This window comes from Malurus melanocephalus, unplaced genomic scaffold, assembly GCF_030028575.1.
Source record: "Malurus melanocephalus ecotype Western Australia unplaced genomic scaffold, MMel_1.1 scaffold_309, whole genome shotgun sequence".
Lineage (NCBI taxonomy): Eukaryota > Metazoa > Chordata > Aves > Passeriformes > Maluridae > Malurus > Malurus melanocephalus.
Window position 1 is genome coordinate 500,262 of NW_026623541.1, and position 23,748 is coordinate 524,009.

The 23,748-nt window shown below is 39.6% G+C and overlaps 1 protein-coding gene across 2 annotated transcripts in view; it reads left to right on the forward strand.

Moving 5' to 3' along the window:
* Nucleotides 1-23,748, forward strand: part of TMEM108 (transmembrane protein 108) — a 158,614-nt gene that overhangs the window by 71,368 nt on the left and 63,498 nt on the right. For both annotated transcript variants that reach the window (XM_057377290.1, XM_057377291.1), the window contains exon 3: nt 4,772-4,853. In XM_057377290.1, coding sequence (XP_057233273.1) covers nt 4,814-4,853 — 40 coding nt within the window. In that variant the 5' untranslated portion in view covers nt 4,772-4,813. The remainder of the gene's footprint in view (nt 1-4,771; nt 4,854-23,748) is intronic.

Below are 23,748 nucleotides of genomic sequence, written 5' to 3' on the forward strand. Positions count from 1 at the left end.
TAATTTAACTGAGATGTTGAGGRGATCACTTACTGTGAAAGACAATATTGCTAGCTGTCCACAGGGATTTCACACTGCTATTCATCATCTTGGTAAGATAAACTTTATGTGAAATAYTGTGTACTAAAAAATGCAAAATATCAAAGTCCAAGTGCTTAACCAATATTTTCAGCCACAGGTGTCTKTGGCTGGGCATGTGACACCTTTGCTGGATACAAATTTCCTCTAATTTAACTGTTGAAGATGGATATTTCAAATGTGAAAGTTATTTGACTACAAACTTGCACTAMCATTCTTACTTTGAAACAAAGGAGGTGCACAAATATGAATTACAATCTAGAACTGAAACAAAAGCCATAATTACACCTTTATTTCCTCGTTTTCAAAGGAAACACCGTGGRAGTTCAGAGCAATTGGGAATATGCAAATTCACTTGGAGACCAAAAATCTAGGAAATTAAGTTTAGAATAMTTTTAAAGAAAAAATCCCAAAGATAACATAATTCTCTGAAATACTCAGAGTGGCTTCTTAATCACTAAAGCTCAGTATTTTTTAAAATTAATATTTTGAAGAAGTCTCTTCTTGAAAAACCTCAGGGAAGTGAAGAAATGAGTGAGGAGTATAAAATGGATACAAAACTCAGAGACTCACACTAGATYTTGGATTATTGAAGTTTAGCACACATTTTCCAACTGAATTTTTCTCCAGGACCACTTCTGGTTTTGCTCATTCTTTGTATCTTTTTTCCTTGTAAGTAACAATTTTTATCTTTAAAACAGGTGGTGATACTCTGGTTTTAAATTAAACTGCCCAAAGTCAAGGACTGGCTCTGTGTCTGCATTTTCCATTAGCATATGCACAGCTTTGCTAATCTATTAGAGCCTAAAGTCACATACTCAAACACCTACGAGAACATGGGTTGGTGGACCAGAGTGCTCTCAACTGCATATACACAGCCACTCAATCTGTAACCATTCATGATTGTTATAAATAAATGTATTTGTCACAGAAGACCTGCAAAACATATTTATAAGATAAAGACTACAACCCAGGGAAATAATTTTTGGATTAGATGTGTCTGCAGGGCCATGAGAGTGTTGTGATGGCTGGACATGGATTGATACTCAATAAGGAGGTTTCCTCTGCAGCTATTGAAATATCTGACCATGAGACTTTGCTTTGTCTTCTAAGAGGTGCAGAACAGTTTCCATGATTGGATGGTATTATTGTAGAAACTATGGCAACTTAAAAAAAGTTCTTTTAAATGATAATGATGATGATGAGAACGGTGATAATAATGATAATAATAATAACTCAGCCCTTCATTGCTGTCTCTCAGAAAAGTCGTGGTAGTAAGTGATTGGGTAGGAAAAATGGCAGATGAAATTCCCTAACGATAATTGCAAAGTCACATCCACAAAAATTAGTCCTAGCTCTAAATACCTGAAGATAGTCTCCAGATGAGTTGTTACTTARGGGTTTGCAGCAGGAAACTCTGTAAAACAGTGAGAAGAGCTCAGGAGAAGTGMTGAAGACAAAGAGCATTGTGGCACAATTGGGAGCAGAATAGAGAAGAAACAGGAAATATCACCTTGCAATATGAAAATCCAGTACACACCCAAGCTTTTGTGGCTGCCTGCAATTTTGTTCCCTAATCCTCAGAGCTGAGCTGGAAGGAGTATGTACAGCTTAAGGCATGGAGACTATCAGACATGAGGTATATACAAAAAAAACCCAAAAAAAAACAGGAATTCCTCAGCTTGAAAAAGACTCTAAATAATCAAATGGAAGATTGTATGATGTGGAGGAGATAGGGAAGGAAAAGTTATTGTCAAGTTTAAAAAAAATATGGCACCTTAGGTAATTTATTCCACTCAGGGTTGCTGGGGATAGAGCAAGCTATGTCAGGGTGTAAAGATTACCTTGTAGAGGTTGTTTCACAAATCATTTCCCACTGTCCTGCTGTCAGCTCATGTTTAAGTCAGGGTAATGGGCTTGCTGGGGCTTTCACCTGGGTGGGTGCAGCAGTGGTTCCTCTGTTTTCAGGTCAGGTTTCTCTTGATTCAGGGACTTGATGAGGCTGGTTCATCTGCCTCAGCTTTGTGCAGCCTTGATAGYCATTGCAAGCAGTCTCTGCCTTTGGAAAACCATCACTGGTGTTCCTGGGATTCCAAAGTCTCACAAATAAATCCCATTAGATATCTCTTGCCTTACAATAAAACAAATCCTTGTTTTGCACATTGTGCAATGCCTGTACACAAGAAATACAGTATTAAAAACTGGAAAGTTTAGTTGCAGTGTTTTCCACACATTTAAATTTAAGTTAGTTGAACCAAATAATTATTGTGTGTCTCTTCCATCTGAAATGTTTTCTTCTATTAAGCCCAAGTCACACTAAGGTCTTTGAAGAAATTGAGACACTKCAAATTCTTGGCAACACTTGGTTTATGCATGTTCTCTGAGTTCTCTAAGTAATTCTATGGTCATTCTATGGTCAAAAAGATGAATCTTCTGAGACCAATGAAAGATTGTAATTCAAGTTTTCTGGTAAAAAACTTTGTTTCTTTCCCCATATGCACACTAGTTCTTATTTCTTAGCACAGGGTGAATTACCAATCTAAATAAATATATACACAAAACCATACAATTTATTTTATTCACAATACCAGTATTTATAAGCAAATACCTTTATTTATTAGGGATAGCATTAATAAAGAGATGGAGGAGAAATACAAAAAAAAATTGTGGTTCACTGCCAAAAACTGTCTCACATCYATGTTGCCAAGCATAGTTCAAATTATACAAAGTCAATAATGTGGATTTAGGGTTGCAATTTCAGATTCTCCCTTTTTTCCATTTTATTTTTATGACTTCAGATGGGTCAGTGCTTGTAAATCCTGTTTTCACAGAAACTTAAAAGCAGAATACTTGGATATATGGCATCTGCATTGTCAGTGGCTTATCTGGTTCTTGTCTTTTCCTGCATATGTTTTTATTAATATCTTAGTGGCTGCTAAACATAGATTTTTTTCTATATGCATCTTTGAAGAGTGTTGTATRATACTGAGGTTTTTTACTACATCTSTTTCATCTGTTTCATTTGGCAAACCACAAGGAAAAGGTGGGGAGCAGAAGTCCCTTAACAAGTTTTCATGACAAAATTACAGCATGAATCTAACTCCTATTCTGATGAAAAATAGTGCACTAATTCATAGGTGATTCCTTCCATTTAGGAGAAAACACCTTGCAAATACTAACATTTCTGTGAGTTACTTAGATGTTTTTAAGGTCCAGTTTTTGATGGAAAGTRTGGAAGAATCCAAACACACAGCATTTGTGTGCATAAATTTCCACATGGAAAAACTTAACAAAACCCAAGCATCTTTTGTTTCAGGCAAGAAAAATCACAATCCTTTTGAGGTTTCCACAAAAAAAAAGTCAAATACAGTTCTGATTTCCCAAACTCTGCAGCATTTATGCAGTTCAGAGGTGTTATTCATTGGTTTGACTTATTTATCTCATATCTTCAAGGCTGTGTTTTAAATAGGCACTGAAAGATTTATATGCATGTTAAAATGACTCAGAAATGTCCCCAGGAGTTCAGAAGATGAGAMAGTGTTGAACTGAAGGCCAGAGGATACTACACACTATTTAATATTGACCAGGGGCCTTTTAGCAGAGTGATCTCTGTGTCCTGCCTTTCCAAGTTGGTTCTGAATGTTTAGCAAATACTTTTTTCTGTAAGAAAGAGCTTAAAGGCTGTGTTGTCTTTGAGTACTCAGTGAGGCATTACTCACAGAAGTGCTTTGGGACTGCATTTGTTTTTCACTTCTGATTTATGCATTTATTTTCCTCAYGATGTGAATAATTAATATCAACATGGTGGGCATTTATTTTTTCATAATATTTTTTAAACTGAGGTGAAAATATATCCATGTCAAGTATTTGAAAATACCATCTGAGGACACATAAAATGTTATTAGTTACTCCCCAAGTGGGCAAAGGCAGGCAGGTAGGGTGGTCATATTTTTGTATTTTGGTCACATCTTCAGACAGCAGAGGCAAGAATTATGAGATTCCCTTCTACACCAAGACAGTTCCATTTAGAAGATTCAGGAAATGTCTGAAGACATAGAGAAGGCTCTCCATACCAGGTATCATCCCCAGCTGATGGGGTATGTCAGGAAGGGATATGACCTACGACAGCTGCTGTAGGTGAAGCTAAAAATGCCAGGACAATGCTGCCCTCTGTGCTACCATTTTAGCAGAATTTGGGATCACCTTCACTTTGGTGCCACTGAAATTTTCATTGGGAAAGGAGGGATGTGCTTTCCCCTTGCTGTACTTCTTGAGGAATTTAAAAAAGGAAGGCTCAGAAGGAAAACTACAGCCCTGTGTGCCCAGCACAGCTGCCTGGTGGTCTCTGCATCTCGCCTTTGCTTCTCCACTGAGGACCATTTCTCCAGACTAAAAAGACTCCTATAAGATTAATTTTATCAAGCCCTAAGCATGACATGAAAGTAATTTTCAGTGTGTTTATTTTGCATATTCTTGAGAAACTTTCCCTTGTTTGGCCATAACTCTAYCCTTCCCTGGCAAACTCTTGGAGAGCATGGCTAAAGCAAGCAAAGTACAATTGGGTAATTTCCCATTGCTTATCAAAAAAATTCTCCTGTGAAGCTTCATCTTACTTGGTAATGGACAGATATTACAAGGCAGCCTCTATTTTGTCATACATAATTTTCTCCTTCTCTTGATTTTTTTTTGACAGAATCATGAATAAACTGGCAGACCAGCAGGACCACATGATACCATGAAGAGAAGCTTACAGGTCCTCTATTGCCAACTGTTTAGTAAGTGAATACTAATTTTTACTCTGTAAGAAAGGAACTATTCAAATGCAGGGCACAATTCAGGGAAGTACTTAACCACGTGTCTTTGCTTCAGGTACCTGGAGGAACCATATGGAACTTAAATTATCCTGTTGTCTGAGATATTTGCAGATGTATTAAAAAATTAGTTGAAAGATCAGCTGATTCTGCAGAGTTTTGTACAAGAGTAAAATTGATTTGCTGTGCCTTGTGACTGTGAACACCCCCAGAAAAAAGAGATGTGGGATGGTGGCTGGAAGAAACAATGCAACACTTTGGGAAGAGGGATCCATCCCACTTGGCTTTTCTGGTGGTCACCGCTCAATAAAAGCTGTAAGAGTGATGGAAAATCTGGGCTCACACAAACCTAAATTCTGTGTTACTTCCTGAGATGACAAGTTTCTTTTTTTTTCTAAGTTTTGGCTGTCAGAAGAGTCCATACAATATGAAAGTCCAGCAAAAATGTCAGATGGAATTTAGAATGTGTTGWCAGCAGCTTCCTCCCCTGTTCATGGAAGTAAGGGAAGGTTTTAGGTGTAAAACAGTATTGATGCTCTCAGGGCATTTACATTTTCAGTGTAAACATCATGAGYAACAACTTTTCTTCAAAACTGTAGAGATTAAATAAAGTAGGACTAGACAAAATGTAAACACTTGCTGTTATGTTTTGCAAGAGAAATTGCTAATTTCCAATAAAAATGAAAAAAGGGTTGGTTTTTTTTTATGTTGTCACTTCAATTTGGCAGAATGTTACACTCCAATGCAGATATTTTTATAGACAATTTTGTATGGATTTCTCTTATTCTGGCCCAAGCAAGAGGAAATTGTGCTTAGTATGCATGGAATGAGCAATGGAAGGACTGTTATTGGAATGTGTGGAAATTGAATCGAAGGAWCATTTTGTGGGCTGTTATGGCTACTATCATGTCTTTCGTTTACACTTTGTCATCAGGGTATGGAATGAGAGATTTCTTTTGCTTTACTAAGTTGGTTGATTTTCCTATTCTTATCTTCCTATGACATCGGAGAAACAGAGCTGTGTCCTCATGACATTAGAGGGGACACTCCAGAGGTGCATCCAAGGTTATTTTGCTTGAGAAAGCTGGGCCAGATGTGCCTACATGACCGTGCCCAGCAGCACAGCTTTGGCTCACAGAGGTTGGATGCCTGGCTGGAGTGCAGTGTGGGAAGRGGTCCTCAAGGAGAGTTTTAATCAGAAACCTGCTGAAAGCAGTGGGGSCTATGGTATTTTTTACCAAAGTAAAAAATTTACCAGGATACTTTGCTGAATTTTGCCATATTGAAATGTGATTTAATTCTAAAACTAACTTTGTTGCTTGACCAACATTAGGTTCATTGTAAAGAAAATATGAAACAGAGCTGTAACAATACATTTCTGCCAATGTGTAGGGAAAAGAAAGTRTATTGTTCACCCAACCTACCACGGTGTTGAGTCTTTCTGTAACTGTTTTTATTTTTTYAATACCATGTTTCCTTGCTTGGCAGCATTCACCTTTGTTATCCCTGCTGCTTTAAGCTGTATTTTTCAGGGCTGAAAGGATAGATGGCAAATATACGAATACTGATAATAAAGAGGGAAAAACCAAGAAAACGATCTATGTGTATATATACACACACACATAAATAAAGCATGAATAAGCAACAATATTGCCAGCTCTGTGATGTAATTTGAAAAGATGGATTCTGAACATACTGCTTCTAACAGATAAACAAACTGCTTTAGTTCTCTGAGTGCAGCAAAATGTAATAAATGTAGTTATTAACAAATGCACAACTACAGCTGTATAAGAGATATCTTGGGCATCTGGAATGAGTTTTTTTTACTGGTTGGTTTCTAAAAGCCTATGGCAAGATCCCCAAAATTACTAAATTGCTATTATATCAGCTTTCTTTTAGATGCACTGAGGTGTGTTACCTAAGCTCACTTTTTCCCCAGTTACATCATAGTGCTAAAAACAAACTCCGAGAGAGTGCATTCTGTCCAAGGAAGAGGAAATTACTTTAATGTGTTTCCTGTAACTGTTCTTTATGGTATAAGAAGGGCCTTCAGCATGGTCTTTTTTCATTTGGACAAAAGAGGAAAATTGCTGCTGCTATACAGCTGAAGAAAAAGCAAACCTTCAGAGAAAATCTCAAAAGAGGATATTCTGCTTCAGGCTGATTCACCAATGTCTTCCGCCTGCCTGCCTTCCTCATCTGCAACTGCAACAAGTGGGTCTGTGGTGCTGCCTCAGAACGTGGCAGTGTTTTCATCTTTTTGCTGTGGTGTGAGTGAGTGACTGAGGTTTGARGCTATAGAGAGAAGTGCCCCATGGATGAATTCTTGTATATATATACAATGGGCATGCATAAACATACAAAACTAGGATAGCTGGAACAAAGTGTTGGTGGTTTTTGTAGGAACAGTGATCAGCTGGWGAGACAAGACTCTGTGTGTGCTTGTGGATGTGCCTGTGGAAAGGAAATGTAGGAAGATGCAGTTTCACCCCCAAAGTGGTGTGTTGTTATTAAGCTTGTCAAATTTTCTTGAGTCTCAGCTGTGCTACTGGGCTCACAGTGGCTACACTCATCTGTGATTTGTTTTCCACCTCTGTTCATTTGTGCTGTGTTTCGCTGTGTTTGTGCAGTGTCCAAAACAGGACTCTTGTACTCTACAGGATTTCTTCTATTTGCAGCTGGAAGAAAAATCTTATGTAGCTWTTGGTTTGATTTTCAAACAGTGGGATTTGTTAGCTGTGTTTTTAAAAATCAGACCCAYAGATAAATAAGATTTTGATTGTAGCTTGTGTCTGGGTTTTTTTTTGGTGAATTTTACATGAGTTAAGTAAGCATTCTATTGCCATCCATATTCTTTTGSTGTGCTTTCCAAAAAGAGCACATTCCATCCATTCATGCTGATCAAGAATAGCATGTGAAAATGGCACTAGCAACAGCTGCTCTTTTGAATAGACTTGTAGCTGGCTTGAATCTGATCCCAGCTGTCAAGAGGTAGAGTTTGTAAAAATTGCAGCACTCAACTTGGCCCAGGACAGGGACTTCGGGCAATACTACTTTACCTCTASTCATTCATAATTTATGAATAAGTAATTAAACATGTGATGTAAAACYATAAAGAAGTAGTGCTTTCATACTGTATCTTCAAAGGTTCTATTTAATTTGAAATCTCTTAAGACATTAAAAGAAAAAAGAAACATAAAAAGATTAAGACAAAAAATTTGGGAGAGGTTTCTTAGTAAGAGCTCTTTGAAGTCACTAGCTAGATTGAGTTGATGAGGACCAATTAAAGCAAAACATGTGTCCACAATTTGCTGCCATTTGTTCTAAGCACATCTTTATGGATGAAGTTTGTTGCCTCTGTAATGCTGAAGATGCAAATGCCTTTCCCATGAGGCTGAGCGAGCTCCATTTTTTATAAAGACCTAATGTGATGATTTAAGCCCTACAGCATGAGCCACAATATGTCTGCATTTTCTATAATAAAACATGCACATTATAATTTGCCGTGCGTGCACTGTTCAGTCACAGCTTCCAAGTTGCATATAAGCTAGAGAAAAATGTGACAACAGGTAACTGGTGAAACTCTTGGTACACCAACTATATATGGGACTTTCTTCTTCAGACATTTAATTTCCTGAAAAAATTGCAAGGACTTTTATTTTCTGTTTGCTTACAGCACTAGGGTCTGTGTGGAGACYTGTCACCACAGCATCTGAAATAAAGGCCCATCTGAGTGCTTCTTCATGCCATTATCACTTTGCATGTTCCCAAGTATCACTCTTTCATCTCCGAAGCCTGGCACCATGCCCAGCAATATCAATGGAAAGAGTTTCCTATTTGCAAGCATCTACCACTGTCTGTAGTAAAATGAGCAAAAATGGCTGTGAGTGACCGTGCCTTACAACACAGGCTGTCACAAACCCTGTGTCCCCTTGCTGTGGATGCAGCTCTCCTTCCCCAGTGTTACCTGGCAGCCTGGCTGCCTTTCAGTCAAGACTTTGCAGTGGAGTTCACCCTGTTGAAAGTGTTAGCACAAGCCTGCACTCTATTCCAGTCTGAAGCAAGTCCAGGGGCTCGTCCCTCTTCTCATAAATATTTGATAAGCAATGTGAAGTTGCTAAATTCCTGTATTAGAGAGGACACAGATCTAAGCACCTTCTGAAAGGTGTCGAGCAACATTACCTGCTAATGCCTCTTGCTCTGATAGAAACCCACCCCCACCGGCTCCTCTTTCTATTGCCAAGCGCTGTCTGTGAATAATTACGCGTTATTAATAAGATGGTACGCGCTGATGGCTCCTTTATACAATTGCACATGGCTCGTTCAGAGCAAGAGAAGAGGCATGGTAACAGTACAGATGCAGGGCAATCACCTGTTCTTTGCCCACAGCAGCAGATAAGACATGAAGAAATTGATTTATATAGAGCAGGTAGCTTGACATTAGGCATCAGGCAAAAATGCTTTAGCAGTTTAGGATATTGAAACCCTAGAACAGGCTAGTCAGGAGGATTTAAGCCTGCCACTGAAGCACCGAATGGAAAAAAACAAAACCATCTCTCAAGGGAGACAGAGGTCATCTAGATGATTTCAAAAGCTCCCATCAAACCCTCTGATCCTGTGACCACTAGGTACTGTGTCCTCAGTGCAAATGAGCCTGCTTGCTCCCACCGAGGGCTCTCAACTTGCACAAGCCATGTATAATTAATCCACGCACTAGAAATGTACAGCTGACATGAGCTTAAAGGTACCAGGGATCACTTGATACACATCAGCAGAGAGCGTCTTCCTATCACTCACAAGGACACACAGAGAGAAAAGAAAGCAGYGTTTTTGTTGTGCTCTGTTAGACTGACAGGTATGAGCTGGAGCAAAGACAGCTGCAGGGAGTGGTTATCCAGCAACAGATTCCATCTGGTTTGCTTAAAAATTAGAAAGGTAAATAGCCTCTGGCTATGCAGTGTATCATGTACAAGGCTTTTGGGGATGCTCTGTGGGCTGAGGCATTTRTATTTGAGAGTCACGTGGCTTGGTAGCAGCCTGCCCATCGGGCAGCTCACAGCAAGCAGTCCCTCAACACTGCCTTTTCCCAGAATTCAATTAAAGGTTCTTGTTTCAGTTTCTCAGCAAAACCTGCCTTCTTGAAAGAAGCTGTAACCTTCCATTTTGCAATCCTGTCTTGGAAAACAGGCCTTTTTTTAAAGAGGGCTTTACAAGCAAACCAAGGCACCTTGTAAAGAAACGAAATAGAATGTGCATGTTCTTAYCAGGTGTAGGCTCCAGTGTCCTTGATGTGCCCTTCAGTGAGATTTCAGCTGCACTTGCACACGAGAGAGAGGGCTCCTGCTTGCTGCCTGAATGAGCACAACCCTGTGAATCTGATGTCTCTCGCCATTCCAAAACTGAGATTGTTCCCATGAATAGCTTGCAGTATTTGTTTTACATTTGCTGGTTCAGTGAGCATTTCTGCCCTTAAAGGCATTATGGTTTGGTAGCATTTCACAGGTAGCATGGACTCTTTAACAAATTTGAGGTACGTCTGTGGAGTGGGGATCTTCTGCCTTGTTTTGTCAAGAGCAGATAAAAATTTAGGACACAGCATCACAAACAACTGACATATTGTGTAAAGTTCTCCACTTTTCTTGCAGATTTGCTGAAACACAGAAAGATGTGGAATAGGCCTGGGGCTGAAGCATTTCAGGTCATGGTTTAGGTCCTTGACAATGAATTTGGGATAAAAAGCCAACAGGCAGTTACGTTATTATATTTGCTCTTTCTATTTGCAAACAAGCAATTCGTGCCTTTGCACGTATAATTAGATAGTCTGAGTATGTTCTCGACATTAAGCACCTTTAATTTTATACCTTTACTGGTGYTATTTGCACTAGAACCCTGTAGATTTTTCAAAATTAATGAGAGCACATATTYTTCACAGTGTTTATATTCATTTCATCAAGCATTCACACACCAGTTGTGTGACATTCTGGTAACAATGTCCATGATCAGTAGGCTAGAAAAYCAAAAGATATTAAATAAAAACATATAAATATGTATGCTTAGCCAAATCTGAAAAAAGCTGCAAGGGTTTGGCTTTAAAATTTCTCACCACCTTGTTAAACAATAATCTGGTAGGTCAAAAATGAACCCGCAATATTATTTCCATCTTGTGTTGTGAATCATTTGTGTTTTGGACCTGAAGTGATCCCCATTGTATGACAACATATGTGTCTAATCTATTTTAGATTCAGTTCTCTTTGCCTCAAGCCTTGAGAAAGATGTTTTAGAGGGAAAGTGAATAGGCAGGAGTACAAATGTGACTTTCCTCTATTTTCCCTTTCAAAAGCCTATTCTTCCATCTCTAATAGAAATGAAACTTCAGGTACAAAGACTTGGCAGCCTGTGCAATTTCATGTGTGTGTCTTTGAGACTAAGCGTCAAGTGGGGGAAGAAATGTTGCTGATGKRCAGGCCTAGCAACCATGAAATATCRTCCTTTTGGGTTCAATGGCAACACTCCCATWGACATTAGTAGGATTGGGATTTTATTCCCAGCCTCCGTGTTCCCATCTTGCTGTGATATGTCGCAATATAAAGCAAAAATATCCTGTCAAACATTTATTTCTTTCCCCAAAATCTTTTTTTCTTCCTGGCTGTGCCTAAGAAGCTTTGTTATGGTTTTTGACAGTATTGCAATCAAGACCWAATTCAGTAAAGACAGTTAAATATGTAAATTGGGTTGTTAGCCCCAGCCAGACTGCTCCTACAGCAGCCACTGGCCTTGGGCTTGAATCGCCATTGGACTATGTTCCAATAATTTGAAATAAAAAAAATTTATGTCAGCATGCATGCCAGTGTCTAATGTTCATGAATTATCCAGTGCCTGTGACAGTGTTCCTGTGGGAAAGACAGAAAAATTGCTGTCAGATACTCTGATACATTGTTATCTGATATTCCCCCACACAAGGATTTGCACTGCTGCTATCAGTAACACTGAAATATTTAGACCCCCGTGTTTAGGTGCTGACACTTTTATGTGTTAAAAGTGTCTTTGACTTCTTGCAGCGCCTTTGAACTTTTCTCCCTCCAGCCACCCCTTGGCATTCCACATCCYGCTATTTTTGAGCAGGAAAGACTTAGCTGTGGATGTTATGGCAGTTTTCATTGCTCTTGTGTGTGTCCAYTGTAGATCACTGCAGGCTGTGTAAATAATTTACTTATAAAACCAGGCTCGTTGCAGGCAGTGGAAACAGTTTGGAAGAAATACAAATACACCAAAGTGTTACCCAATCCAGGAGCATGTGATGGGTGCTATCCCTTTCCCTTTTCTAAATAGGAAATATATGGATGTCCTTGGTGTTTCTACAAAAATTCTCCAAAGGTCTTGAGCATATACCAAAACTTAAGCACTTTCAACTCTGAAAAATTTCAAAACTCCATCTGCAAAAAACTTGGTGTGAAACATCATCCAAGGGAGCCTTTGGAACAAAGCCTTTCCTTCTAGGGCAGTGCATCTGCCGGTCTTTATTTGAAGACAGGCATGTGCAAGACTTCCTTGGCAAATCAAGGCCCTGTATATAATTGGTTTTAATGCATTTTTTTGTAGCACGTTGTTGGTTTAAATTGTGAATATCCTCTAATGCCTAAAACCTCAAGGGCAGGATGTGCTCCCAAGGTCTGGGGGAAGCCAGTCTCCTTTCACATGATTTTATTCCTGACATTATTCTTGGATAAGAAGAATATCTACATTGTATGTCCCATATAGGGTGACTGAGAAGTGACCTTAGCAGGAAAAATACTCTACCCCTGCTATAATAACCTAAAGGCATCCCTGTACTGGGTTCACAAAACGTTCTGGAGATGAGGAGAGAAAGTTTATAGCAGATCACAGCCCTTCAGCTAGAGAAGGCAAGGGAACTGCCACACTGAGGCCGTGTATCCTTGGGGTGGAGGTGCTGTGCCTCCACACTGCCTGCTGCATGTCTCATGCCCGGGAGGATCCCATCCCTTCTGGTTTCGAAGGAATAGTGCAGTGTGATCTTGCTGGCTTTCCCATTACTGAATTATTCCTTCTGCTCAAGACCAGGTTCCTGGGCATATCCAGGGCCAAGGATAGGATTCCTGGGGCCAGGTTTTCCAAATCAGCAAATGCTTAATAACTGATTTTGGCACTCAGTGAATTTTCCTAAGTACCTAAGCAGATTTACCTGCTTTCTTCCTCATGGCTAGAGCAGAACACTTCTGCAGGTGCCTTTAAGAACTGCACAAGGCACGTCTCTCTCATACAGAATGCCAAGAAATTTTGGAAAATCTCACCCTTTTTCATCAAATCTAAGGGAGCAGACTTTGTTTCAAAACAATGTAATACTGTGCAGAGTGTGAATGTTTTGCTTCAGAATTGATGAATATTATTCAGTGCTTGCTAAGACCAAGTTATAAGGCGAGAGCGGGGGGAAAGAATGCCTGTTCTGTATTCATTGCGCTGTTCCTAACTCTCTACTCCAGGTACATGAAATATCTTTCAAGCCACTGCCACCATCAACAAGACTCATGTTTCTGCTGTGGTAGAATGCTTGCTCTGGAAACCTAAAATGTTGTTTACAAGGAAATGTTCAGACCATCCAACAATCTCTGAGGTTTTTGATCCATGGACCTTCYTTATTGCTAGGGAAGGAACAAGCGATTCCCTCTCATCCCTGAGAAATATTGGTCTTTATTAAGTTGATGACCAATGTCCTCAGKAGCTATGAGTCATTGCTGGAGATCCTGAAAGAGTCTGAAATTTTTGTGCACTTATAGAAGACCTCACATTGCATTTTATTGTGACTTTTAGAGTGAACCATGGAGTATCAGTGACAGTACTTTGGTGTAAACTGTGAAAAGCAGCATGATTTCTGCCATGTTATAAATCCATTTTATAAAACTCGTGGCTTTGTTGTCACTGGATTCCCATGCAGACAGCCTGTGAGGGATGCTCAGTACTTTAATATGAAGTTTCTCRTTGTTCATGCTTTTGGAAAAGGCACTGCTTTCTAAAGTTAACATTCCATGGGAAGGACGATGAGGGCAGTATCTTCTAAAGCATTAGATTTCACTGGCTCCTGTAGAGGCTACAGATTCTTTATGTCATTGCAGCTTCTCATTGCTGAGGGCATTAACAATTAACATACAGACACCACAATAAAGATGTCAAAGTGAGGAAAGTAAAGATAAACAATGAGAGTACCTTATAAATGAATAACAGCATGCTTGCAGGGCAAAGCACTTGTGTTTATATAGASAGATTTAGTTTTGCCTTAAAGCACAGGGAGGGAAAGAAAGTGGCTTAAAATCCTGTGAACTTTCATCCTTGTCTTGGAGGTCGAATGGATCAATTWTCTCCCATTTTTTGTTGTTCAGTTCAGTAGTGCTGGGGTTTGACAGCATTTTTTCCTTAGAGAACTGGCCATTTCACCTAGTTCAAAGCTGCTTTGTTGTGCTATTTCAGGAAGGAAGAGCTGTTTTTCTGATCAAGGTTCTGTGCATGCCTGAAAGCCTCATGTTAAATCCCTGCCCCGGGACCTACTTCTTAATGCTGAGGTTGTGAAGCAYAAAGTTAATCACATTACAGTCTGTACTGCACAGAGGTGCCCTCAAAGTTATTAGGGATGAAGCCGGTGCTGGAGAAAGAGCAATAGGTGCTTAGGGAAGGGGGATCCTCCAAGGCTGATTCCCAGGAGCAGACAAGGAGGATGTGCAGGAATGGATTCGTGTTTACAGCTTAATAGGAATGGACAGTAGCAGCTTTTATTATTTTTTTTTTTCTGTGCAGAGCAATCCCTTATGAGAGAAATCATCTACAAGATAAGAGTAATAGAACTTGAGCCTCAGCTATGCACACTGAGGTGCATCTCGTCTTGCCCTTGACACATTTCTGACTGGCACCAGAAGTTTCATAGTCACTGCTGAGCATGGATGTGACTGGCAGGGAATCAGATATCAATCCTCTATCCTCTGAGCTGGAGATGAGTGAACTGGAGACAGGAAAAGACAGAGAATGCTTAGTGTACATTGTCAGAGAAAGGACTTCTACAAGAAGAAGGAAGGTCCTCTTTCCTTATAGTTTACAGGGCCACAGAAAAGCTGGGGTGACTGGGGTGCRGTGTACATAGACTTGACTAGCTCTTCTTTCAGGAAAATTTGTTTCAGAAATGAAAGGCAGTTCTGAGGAAAAGTCTTGGTCTGAGTTGTTGTTAGGAGCATGTCTTAACACTCCTGGCTATTAAGCTTCTCTCAGTTCCAGGGCACTTGTCTTCACCAGTATTTCCCAATATGAAAAAGATTCTTTTTTTTTTTCCCAGAAGGTGGTGACAACATTTAATTACTTTTGCCAGTTCTTCTCAGCCCTGAGGAGGCCACTGTCCCCTCCTGTGAATGTTCCCTACTCCTGGCACCTTCTACCAGAGCAATGTGCCTTTTCCACTGWGGTTTTCACCGCTGCATCAAAATTTTCAGCTTCACTCCCCTGGTTCTCAGGAGCTGCAGAGCACAGCTCAGCACAGCAGCCTGTGCTTCTGTGGACCACGGGCTGGCTGTGCTCCAGAGCAGCCCCATCACAGAAAGAACAGCTTGAGGGTTACAGTCAATTAGCATAAATTGCTAAAGGCCCAAAATATGTTGTAGAGCCAGTGTGGATTGTTAAGCCTGGAAACGTGTTCCCTTTTTCTTGCTTCTTTTTTTCTTTGCTGACTCTGTGGAGAAGAAAAGGCTTAGAGCCCATTTTTGTCATTCTCAGAGGAGGGTTGCAGCTGATGCAGATGGAAGAGTAAGGCCAAAAGCACCTCCTAACATCCAGGAGACCTTGGGCTGTTGTTTGTTGGTTTTGTCACTGCATTTCTGAGTAACTCCTGTTCCTTCATATCTTGTATTTTAAACTAAAAGCATTTGAGCCTAGGGGTTGACAGTATTTGGATGTGTTACGCAGTGCTGATCATACTTTTGGCTCTTATTTAGTAATTATAACAATTAATAAGAAATACCATATGGCTAAAAATATTGTAACTCTCAAAAGAATTCTTGGGCCATTTATTTTTTGTGCGTATGAGTGTGTGCCTCATTTAAGCCAATTATTTTTGTATGAACAGGCATTGGTTATGCCATCCTTCTGCTTTTATTTTTAGAAGTATTCAGATTATTACAGAAAGTGTGAAGAGTGAATGAAAAAAAGAAATCAGTTTCCTGGTACTTGTCTTTCAAAATTAAATTTTCTGGTTGAATAATTCTACATTTAATCCTCAAAGGGATGTGTCCCCTAGGGGGAACATTCTCTGCACCCTCAGGTGCCTGCTGTCAAAATGTCAGGGRATGGGAGACGAATCCAAATGAATTAATGAATCTAAATCCTTGTTTGGAAATCAGGTGGTGTTTGATTATGGCTTTTCCATCTTTAACCACAAATGTGAAATTTATAGACTAGTGACTTGTCACTCTCAAAATTTAATTTCCAGGTTGTGTTCTGCTTTTCAGACAATGCTGCAAAATAGAATAGAGTTCTTCTCCCTCCCTGTCTTGTCAATTATGGGAGACCAGGAAATCTCAGTCTTCAGTGTTTCAAGATGAAATTTTTAGGTCTAGCAGAGATGATCCTTTTTAGCATGGCATAGACAAGTGTAAAGCCTCTTTTGTCCTATGGATTGAAGGGATTCAAGCTTTATATCTGTGGAGGAATGGAGATAACACATGGCCCTGCTGTGTCTCTGGACTTCCTTTGTGTGTCCCACTTTTTGGACTGGAGGCCTGTTGTCACAAGCTGTGACAAAGGTTTCTGTTCCTGTTCATGATGTATTGACAGCAGCTCAGCTGTTACTGAGCCCGTGATCTCGTGCAAAGGATGCATCCACATGTGTTTGTACTGGGCAGCAGCATCCACAAGGAAGTAGAAAACACAGATCAAGGACTTGGGCCACCACTTACTGTTGATTTTTAAAGTAATGAATGAGTTACAGAGGTTTCTCTAAAATTCAGCTGTGAGTAGAATATGATACTTATTGCTGTTAAGAAATGACTGATGTAGTATGCCAGTTTCACTGATAATTTYGGAACTATTTCTTTTATTTAAATATTAAGTAGAAATTATTGAAAAGCTTTGACTGCTGCCCTTTGGGAACAAAAGCACAGGTAAGTGTATTTTTAAGTGTGATTTGAAATGCTGAGTGGGAACACGGGAGAGATCTGCAGAAGAATGCAGGTTTGTGTTAGTATTTTTTTTAAAAAACAGCTTAGAAGTTATTTTGTGAAGTACAGCTGTTTTGTGGTGGCAGATATATAAAGGCATTGGTTGTTTCAAATTCAGGTGTCACTGGCAGATGAATAACAAGATGCAGTGTGAAGAACTGCAGTTGGAGCAGCAAGGCTGAATCTTACCAGAGAGCTTTTGGAGATAACTGTATAGCATAGAGAATTTATTGAGGTGATTTATCCACAATGTTTGGAAATACATTATATCCATACTCTGTCTCAACTAGTATAAAGTGGATCTCAACACCTACAAATGTATTACCAATATTACTTCGGAAAGCAGTATGTTTTTGCATTGTTTCAATATCCTTCGTGTTCAAGAATTTTGAGCATAACTCTAAAACTCACAGTAAATCTGCTGTTGAAACAAATTTTGGAAAAACGTAACAAACACTTTWAAAAATTACACTTGATAACAATACTCAGTCAGCATTTTTGTTGCTGAGAGCCCCTGACAACCAAAATTGRAAACCTCTTGTGAAAAGAGCTAAGTAGGAAAATTAAATATTCTGGTTTTGTCTGTGGTGCAGTGTTCTTGTCTTGGAAGCCTCCATSAATAGATGTTCTTTGTAGAAAAGACAGGTGGAGAAAAGCAAGCTAAAAAAGGCAACAGATGAAGCACTATTTCTTGTTCTATAGTTTGCTTTTCCTCTATATCCATCATTTCTTGCACTACCAGGGAAACACAACCAAGAAGACTTGATAGAGGAGCAGGCCAAGAACTTTTTGTTTCCCATCAGCAACAAGGCAATCATGTGAGAAAAGGATCTTCAGTTCATGTGGTTTCCTCTGTCATGGTATCAGAGAGGATGAGCTCTTCCCTCTGCTTTGCAGTGTCAAGCAGCCCCTCAGCTGTTCAGCTCACACTCACTAGCTGACCATGCTGACATTGCCTCCTACCCAGCCTTGCAGTTCCAAATATTTTGTTGCTCAGCATCTACAGCCAGGGATGAGTTACCAAAAGACATAACTCCTTTATAGCCACCAAAAAAGGACCCCCACATAGAATTTTTTACTGCAGCATTTCTGAGTGCTCCTTGTGAAGTGCAGAGAAAGGAATCTGGCAGAGCTGCCCCTTTTGGCATTCCTTTGAAAAAAACTACTGGAGGTAGGAGGAGAAGAGCAGAGTGGGCAAGGGTATCTCCCCGAGTGGGGAATGCTTTCAGATCAGTGTGGTACCCTCAGCCTCAAAGCTGTAGTGGGAAAGAAAATGAAGTTGTTCCAGRAGGCCAGTCATCTGGGGCTGGTTTTTCATAGCAAAACATGTTTTCTACAGTGCATTTGTGCAGGAGTAGGAGACATGAATTTGGCAGCACGAAAATTTTGCCTTTATAAAGTTATTAGCTGCAATGGTTTCACTTTGACAGCCCTGAAATACACAAGACACTGAACTGAGAGCTTCTCAGGTTTGGAAAATTCAAAACTGGTGGCTTTGCACTGAGTTAGGGCAGAATACTGTGGAAGCCTCTGGTAAATGAGCTTTAGATATTTACATCCTTGTGTTTGCTTTTCTGAGTAAGCCAATATGTATCAGTGCAGAGGCAGTGTTTTTTTATTCAGGTAAGATGGGATGCCAATAGTGTTATGTTTTCATTATATAAGAACAAAACCACATTTATTTATAATATGGATTCYAATCTCAAGACCCTGTTAATTTCAATTAATTTCAGGGTCTGGTTTGAGGGACAGTGTTTTAATGAAGAAATAAATCACCAGTCAAAAGAATCTCTTGCTATTTTCATGTACAAAATCAGCAGCTGCATTAGAGTTTCACTGATATTCATAGTGCTTTTGGTCACTACTGAAGATGTATTTTTCCATCAGGTCTGGGACTTTGTCATTTATAATAAACTGTGAGTGTAATAGATTGGGAACTGTATGTGTCTGAGGGAAAGAGGCACCTCATAGTCTGCTGAATTTGTCATGTATTTCAGTGGTTTAAAATATTTTTTTTTTTATTTTATTACCTAATCCATTTGTCCATTATTCAGCATAAAAGAATTTCAGCCTTTCTGCCATACATGCATTAAGCACATCTACTACCCTGTGGTACACTCATCAGACTCTGTAGATTGTTAAGATATTGCCTCTAGGGCAAGTTTGCATATGAACTGCATCAATCTTGCACTTTCTTCCCCTTCTCCTACCCCATTTTCATTTGTAGAGGACCTCAGCCCTGCTGGTTGTCATAGGAATGTGGTAGGATCATTGAGCAGGAAAAGGGGAGATACACAGCTTTGCCCCCAGGCTGCTGCCTCCAGGAAATCCAACAGCAAGGGTCGCATCATGGAAAGCGTCACCAGTAAAATTGCAGTTGCAATAACGTTCTGGTGAGGGCAGTGGAATTTCAGTACTCCCGTTTTGAGCCCAAAAGTCTTTATAACCCCCAGCAAGAGCTGGGAGCACATTGTTCAAGTGTTTTACAAACATAAAGATGATAGGTATGTGTGAGTGAAGTGTATATCCTTCTGTTCATGGTCTTGTGGAGAAGATATCACTGTGATGCATTTCACAAAAATGTTGCAGAACTTTTAAAGTATTTAGTGGCAGTCACTAGAGTTACCAAACTATATCTCCTACAKCCTTCACAGAAGAGGCAGAAGTTAACTGTGTTATGGATGGATAATCCTCACCTGATGAGAGCTCTTCGTGGTACGGTTTGGAGATGAAGCAAAGGAGAGACCTTGGAAATGTCTGTCTGATTGCTGTGCTTCTATAGTATTTCTGTCAGCAGCCTTCTAGCTATTTGCTCAGCTTTGAATGGAATTATATTTGTGATGGCTCCTCTCTAAAGCCAATTTTTGTGATGTAGGGGATTAATGGGTCTCTTTTTTAAAGGAGCTTTGCTTAGTTCTGCGTTAGTATGCTAAAAGCACCCTTAGGCTGTTTTTAAATGTATGTTGCGATTGCAATGCTCTAAAACACTTCTGGCAGTGATGGAGCACCTGCAGTTTTCATTCCTTTAATTTTATTTCCTAGCATTTGAACTGGAATTAATCAAACTSTGAGGAGTGTGCTGCAAAGTTTAGGTAGAGTTATGGGTGCCCAAGCTGCTTYCCTCAAAAAAGGAATATCCATCCATTTCTCCATGACCCTGTCCATGCTGGCAGTCATTACATCAAATACTTAGCCTGAACAAGAGAATGGGAAGTCCAGCTGAAGAGAAGATCCAGAATTTTTGAAGAAGGGRAAAAATAGTCCTGAACTTCTCTTCTCTAAAGATTGAAGTTAAAATTGAGATTAAAATCATTAATATGCTTTGGTAAAGAGGAGGCTCAGCAAGTACAGGTCAGTCAACAAGGCAACAGTATGCATAATGGGAGTGTGGAGACATTGGAAATGAGGATTAGGTTTTAATAATGTTTAAGAAATACCTCACACAAGTGAACGAGAATGCAAGAGCCTGAAACATGCTGCATTTGCTGCACAACAAGAAGAAATACGTCACCAAAGGGAAACCTTGGGATCTCTGCTGCTCTGAGTACGRCCTTCAGGTTTCTTTCTGAATTTTCATCTTTTAGTGTACGAACTTGTTGATATCAAATTGGTTCACTGTCTTAAGGAGCAAATGAAAGTAGTATATTATTAGTGCTTGTATAGCATCTAAAGATCATACTTAATCTATATTTCTAGCAGTGTCACACCAACTCAAATTTCTTTAATTCACTGAATCAGATGCTTAGTGGACAGAACGAAGTGCATGATTAGCTTGTTTTAAGTCATTGGCACACCACTGAAATAAATCACACTATTTTATATATATTTTATATATTATGTATTATATTGGTATAACATGGGATGGGTGCAGGCAAGCATGAAAGTTGTATCTGGCTTTCTTGTGTCCTTCCTTTAGAGTTCACATTATTGGAAACACTGTTATTGAAAACTCTGTTTATTCTTCAGGACTTGGTCAGGTAATGCTTATCTTTTAGGTACAGCTTTACTGCAATTAATAAAGTACTGATACTGTATTGCAAACCCATCGATTTAGTAGAACATGTATTTGCAGAACCTAAAGCCAGTATTCATTAAAACATCTTTTTAAGGATTTTCCTACTGTTATACATATTAGTGTAGTCTCACAGAAATGTGTGTAAGGGCTGTGCAAGTCCTTTTTTACATGCAGCTACTCACGTAAGTACTCTAAGTGAAATCCATCAAGCATCTCTTTATTTATTTTCTGGTTCTTGACAACTTCTTTCTTTTGCTAGTAGAGACATTTAAGCATTGTCAGAACACAGCTGCAGGTTGCTCTGATAATTTTTTTTTTGAGGAGAAAAATTTAATTCAGTAGATCATCTCTGGATTTACACTGATGTTCACTGTGATGTGGTTCACTGCACATCTGTTCCAATGAGAAAGCTGATCTGCTGAATTATTTTAATGTTTTCATATCCCTTCTTTGCCGCATTTGCTTTGAGTTTTACCTATTTATGGCAGCCCTAGATAGCAAACAGCCATCTAGGCTGGTTGATTGTCACRTGAGATACTGGTAATGGACATATGGCTGGGATAGGATGCTCCATAGGWAAATGATCCCTGAAGGGTACCGATTCTGCAGCTATGCACAGCCCAAAGAGGAAAGTTGTATGGAGTGACAGATGGATGCCTCTGGTTGACCTCACCCTAGGTGCAGGAGGAGCAGATGGCAGGCACGATAATGTCCAGACATATGATTTTATTTATCTTTGACCCTCAGCAAAGCTGGGGACTCTAGTAAGTAAGACTGGAGTCTTGTGAGTTTCTTTTCCATGGTKCAGTGTGCTTCTCTGGTAATTCAGATGCAAACACAGCTATGACAAATTAGGAAAAAATAACGTTGTGTATTATTACTTCTGAGATTCTTATGGTGTGTTGCTCAGATAAACTGAAGAACTTAGACCTCATTAGTGAAATTCACAAATTAATCACCCATAACTGTTCCTGTGCTTTGTGTGCTGTACACATGTTTTGTAGGTAGAAATGGGTAGCATAACCACTTGCATAATTCATTTCTCCACCTGTTTGTCAGATGGGAAGCCAAATCTATGCAGGTTACTTATAGGTTACTAATTCAGATCTCTTACTATGCAAGTTATGTGAAGACTCTTAACAAGCCAGTGCTAGAACAGAGCTGGAGTTCCATATTTCTGTGTAATTCCTGGTYGTGGCAGATTTTTGGTGAACATGGCTCAGATTCTGAAGTTATCCTCAAAACATTTATTTTTCTTTGTCTGGTCTTAGTTCAGATGATGACCTGATCAAAGCAGGAGTGTGGTGATTTGACCTGAGATTGCATTTATTTCTCTGAGTGATGGCTGAATAGTTCTCTTTCTTTCTTGCATGAAGTAATGCCTGATCATGAAAAGACATTAATCTCCACTGAGAACGTTTAATATAATGGGAAAATGGAAAGAAAATGAATCCAGGCTTCTATGCATCACTTGGCTCTCTTCTCCTGCAGCAGAAAGAGCTGAATAGGAAGGGTCCCAGTCCTCCCTTTACTGGCCCCAGCCAGCAAGCAGCTAAAGGCTGGTCACAGCAAAGTGACTGCACAGCCAGGGTAGAGARCAGGCTGATGTCTGATGTGACAGACCCCACTGAYCACTGAGKAGCCCTGCAGCAGCAAGTCTTGCCCACGGTAATGGAATCATATAAGGAAACCCTARTTTTGTGAAGCTTCTTCTTATCACCTCTATGAACAGATCCATCAATCTCTCTCTCACACCTTTCAGGAGACACTGGAAATCACCATGTAGAGAAAAATGAGGCTATTTAAGGTGAGTAGGGTRAAGTTACTGCTACCAGAAGAGTTTCTCTCAAATACAGCCTTTGTCAAGGTTGTGCTCCTCAAATGCCAGGGACAAAAGCACAAAAGTTGAGGAAAACTTTTTGCAGCTTATYCTTTCTGGTGATAGTAATAGTCTTTTTGTGTTCAAGCAGGAGAAGGGCTCATTTTTTAAACCCAGTACACATATGTGCAATACCATCCGGCATCCTAATGCATTTGAAATCTGAACAGAGAGAAGATGAGCAAAAGCATTATTTTARCATTGGAAAACTGAAACAATATAGGAACTGGCTTCCTCAAGATTGGAGGGAGATTTGATGGTTCTAAACTCTACCCTCAAGGCCCACTCAGTGCTTTAGTGCACATTCTTCACTCATTTTGTCAACCAGTCTAGCTTACTGAATTAGGGGGAAAATTGATCCTCTGTTAATTTCTCTTCTTTCTGGTCTTCATTATTGTAGAGATTAAAACCAAGCAGCAAAGAGTAAATAAGTTGATTTTTATTTCACTCAGAGTTGTATAGTAATTATAAATTCTGCACGTAGTTTCTGTGTGATAAGCACCCAGCTCACATAGGGAGCTTACCTTCAGGGGAGGCAGGAGTCCCCTGCTGTTTCCCCACAGTCACTATGGCTTTATGGTGGAGAAAAGAAACACATCAGTTACATCTACAAAGGGAGTCTTCATCACCAAAGTGAATAAACTACAGTGAAATGCTRGTGCCTGTTGAACACATGGTAGGACACCAGTGACAAGACAGTGAAATGGGAATATTTCATTAGTAGAGGACCCCATTTCCTTTTCTAGGGTATACKGAAAC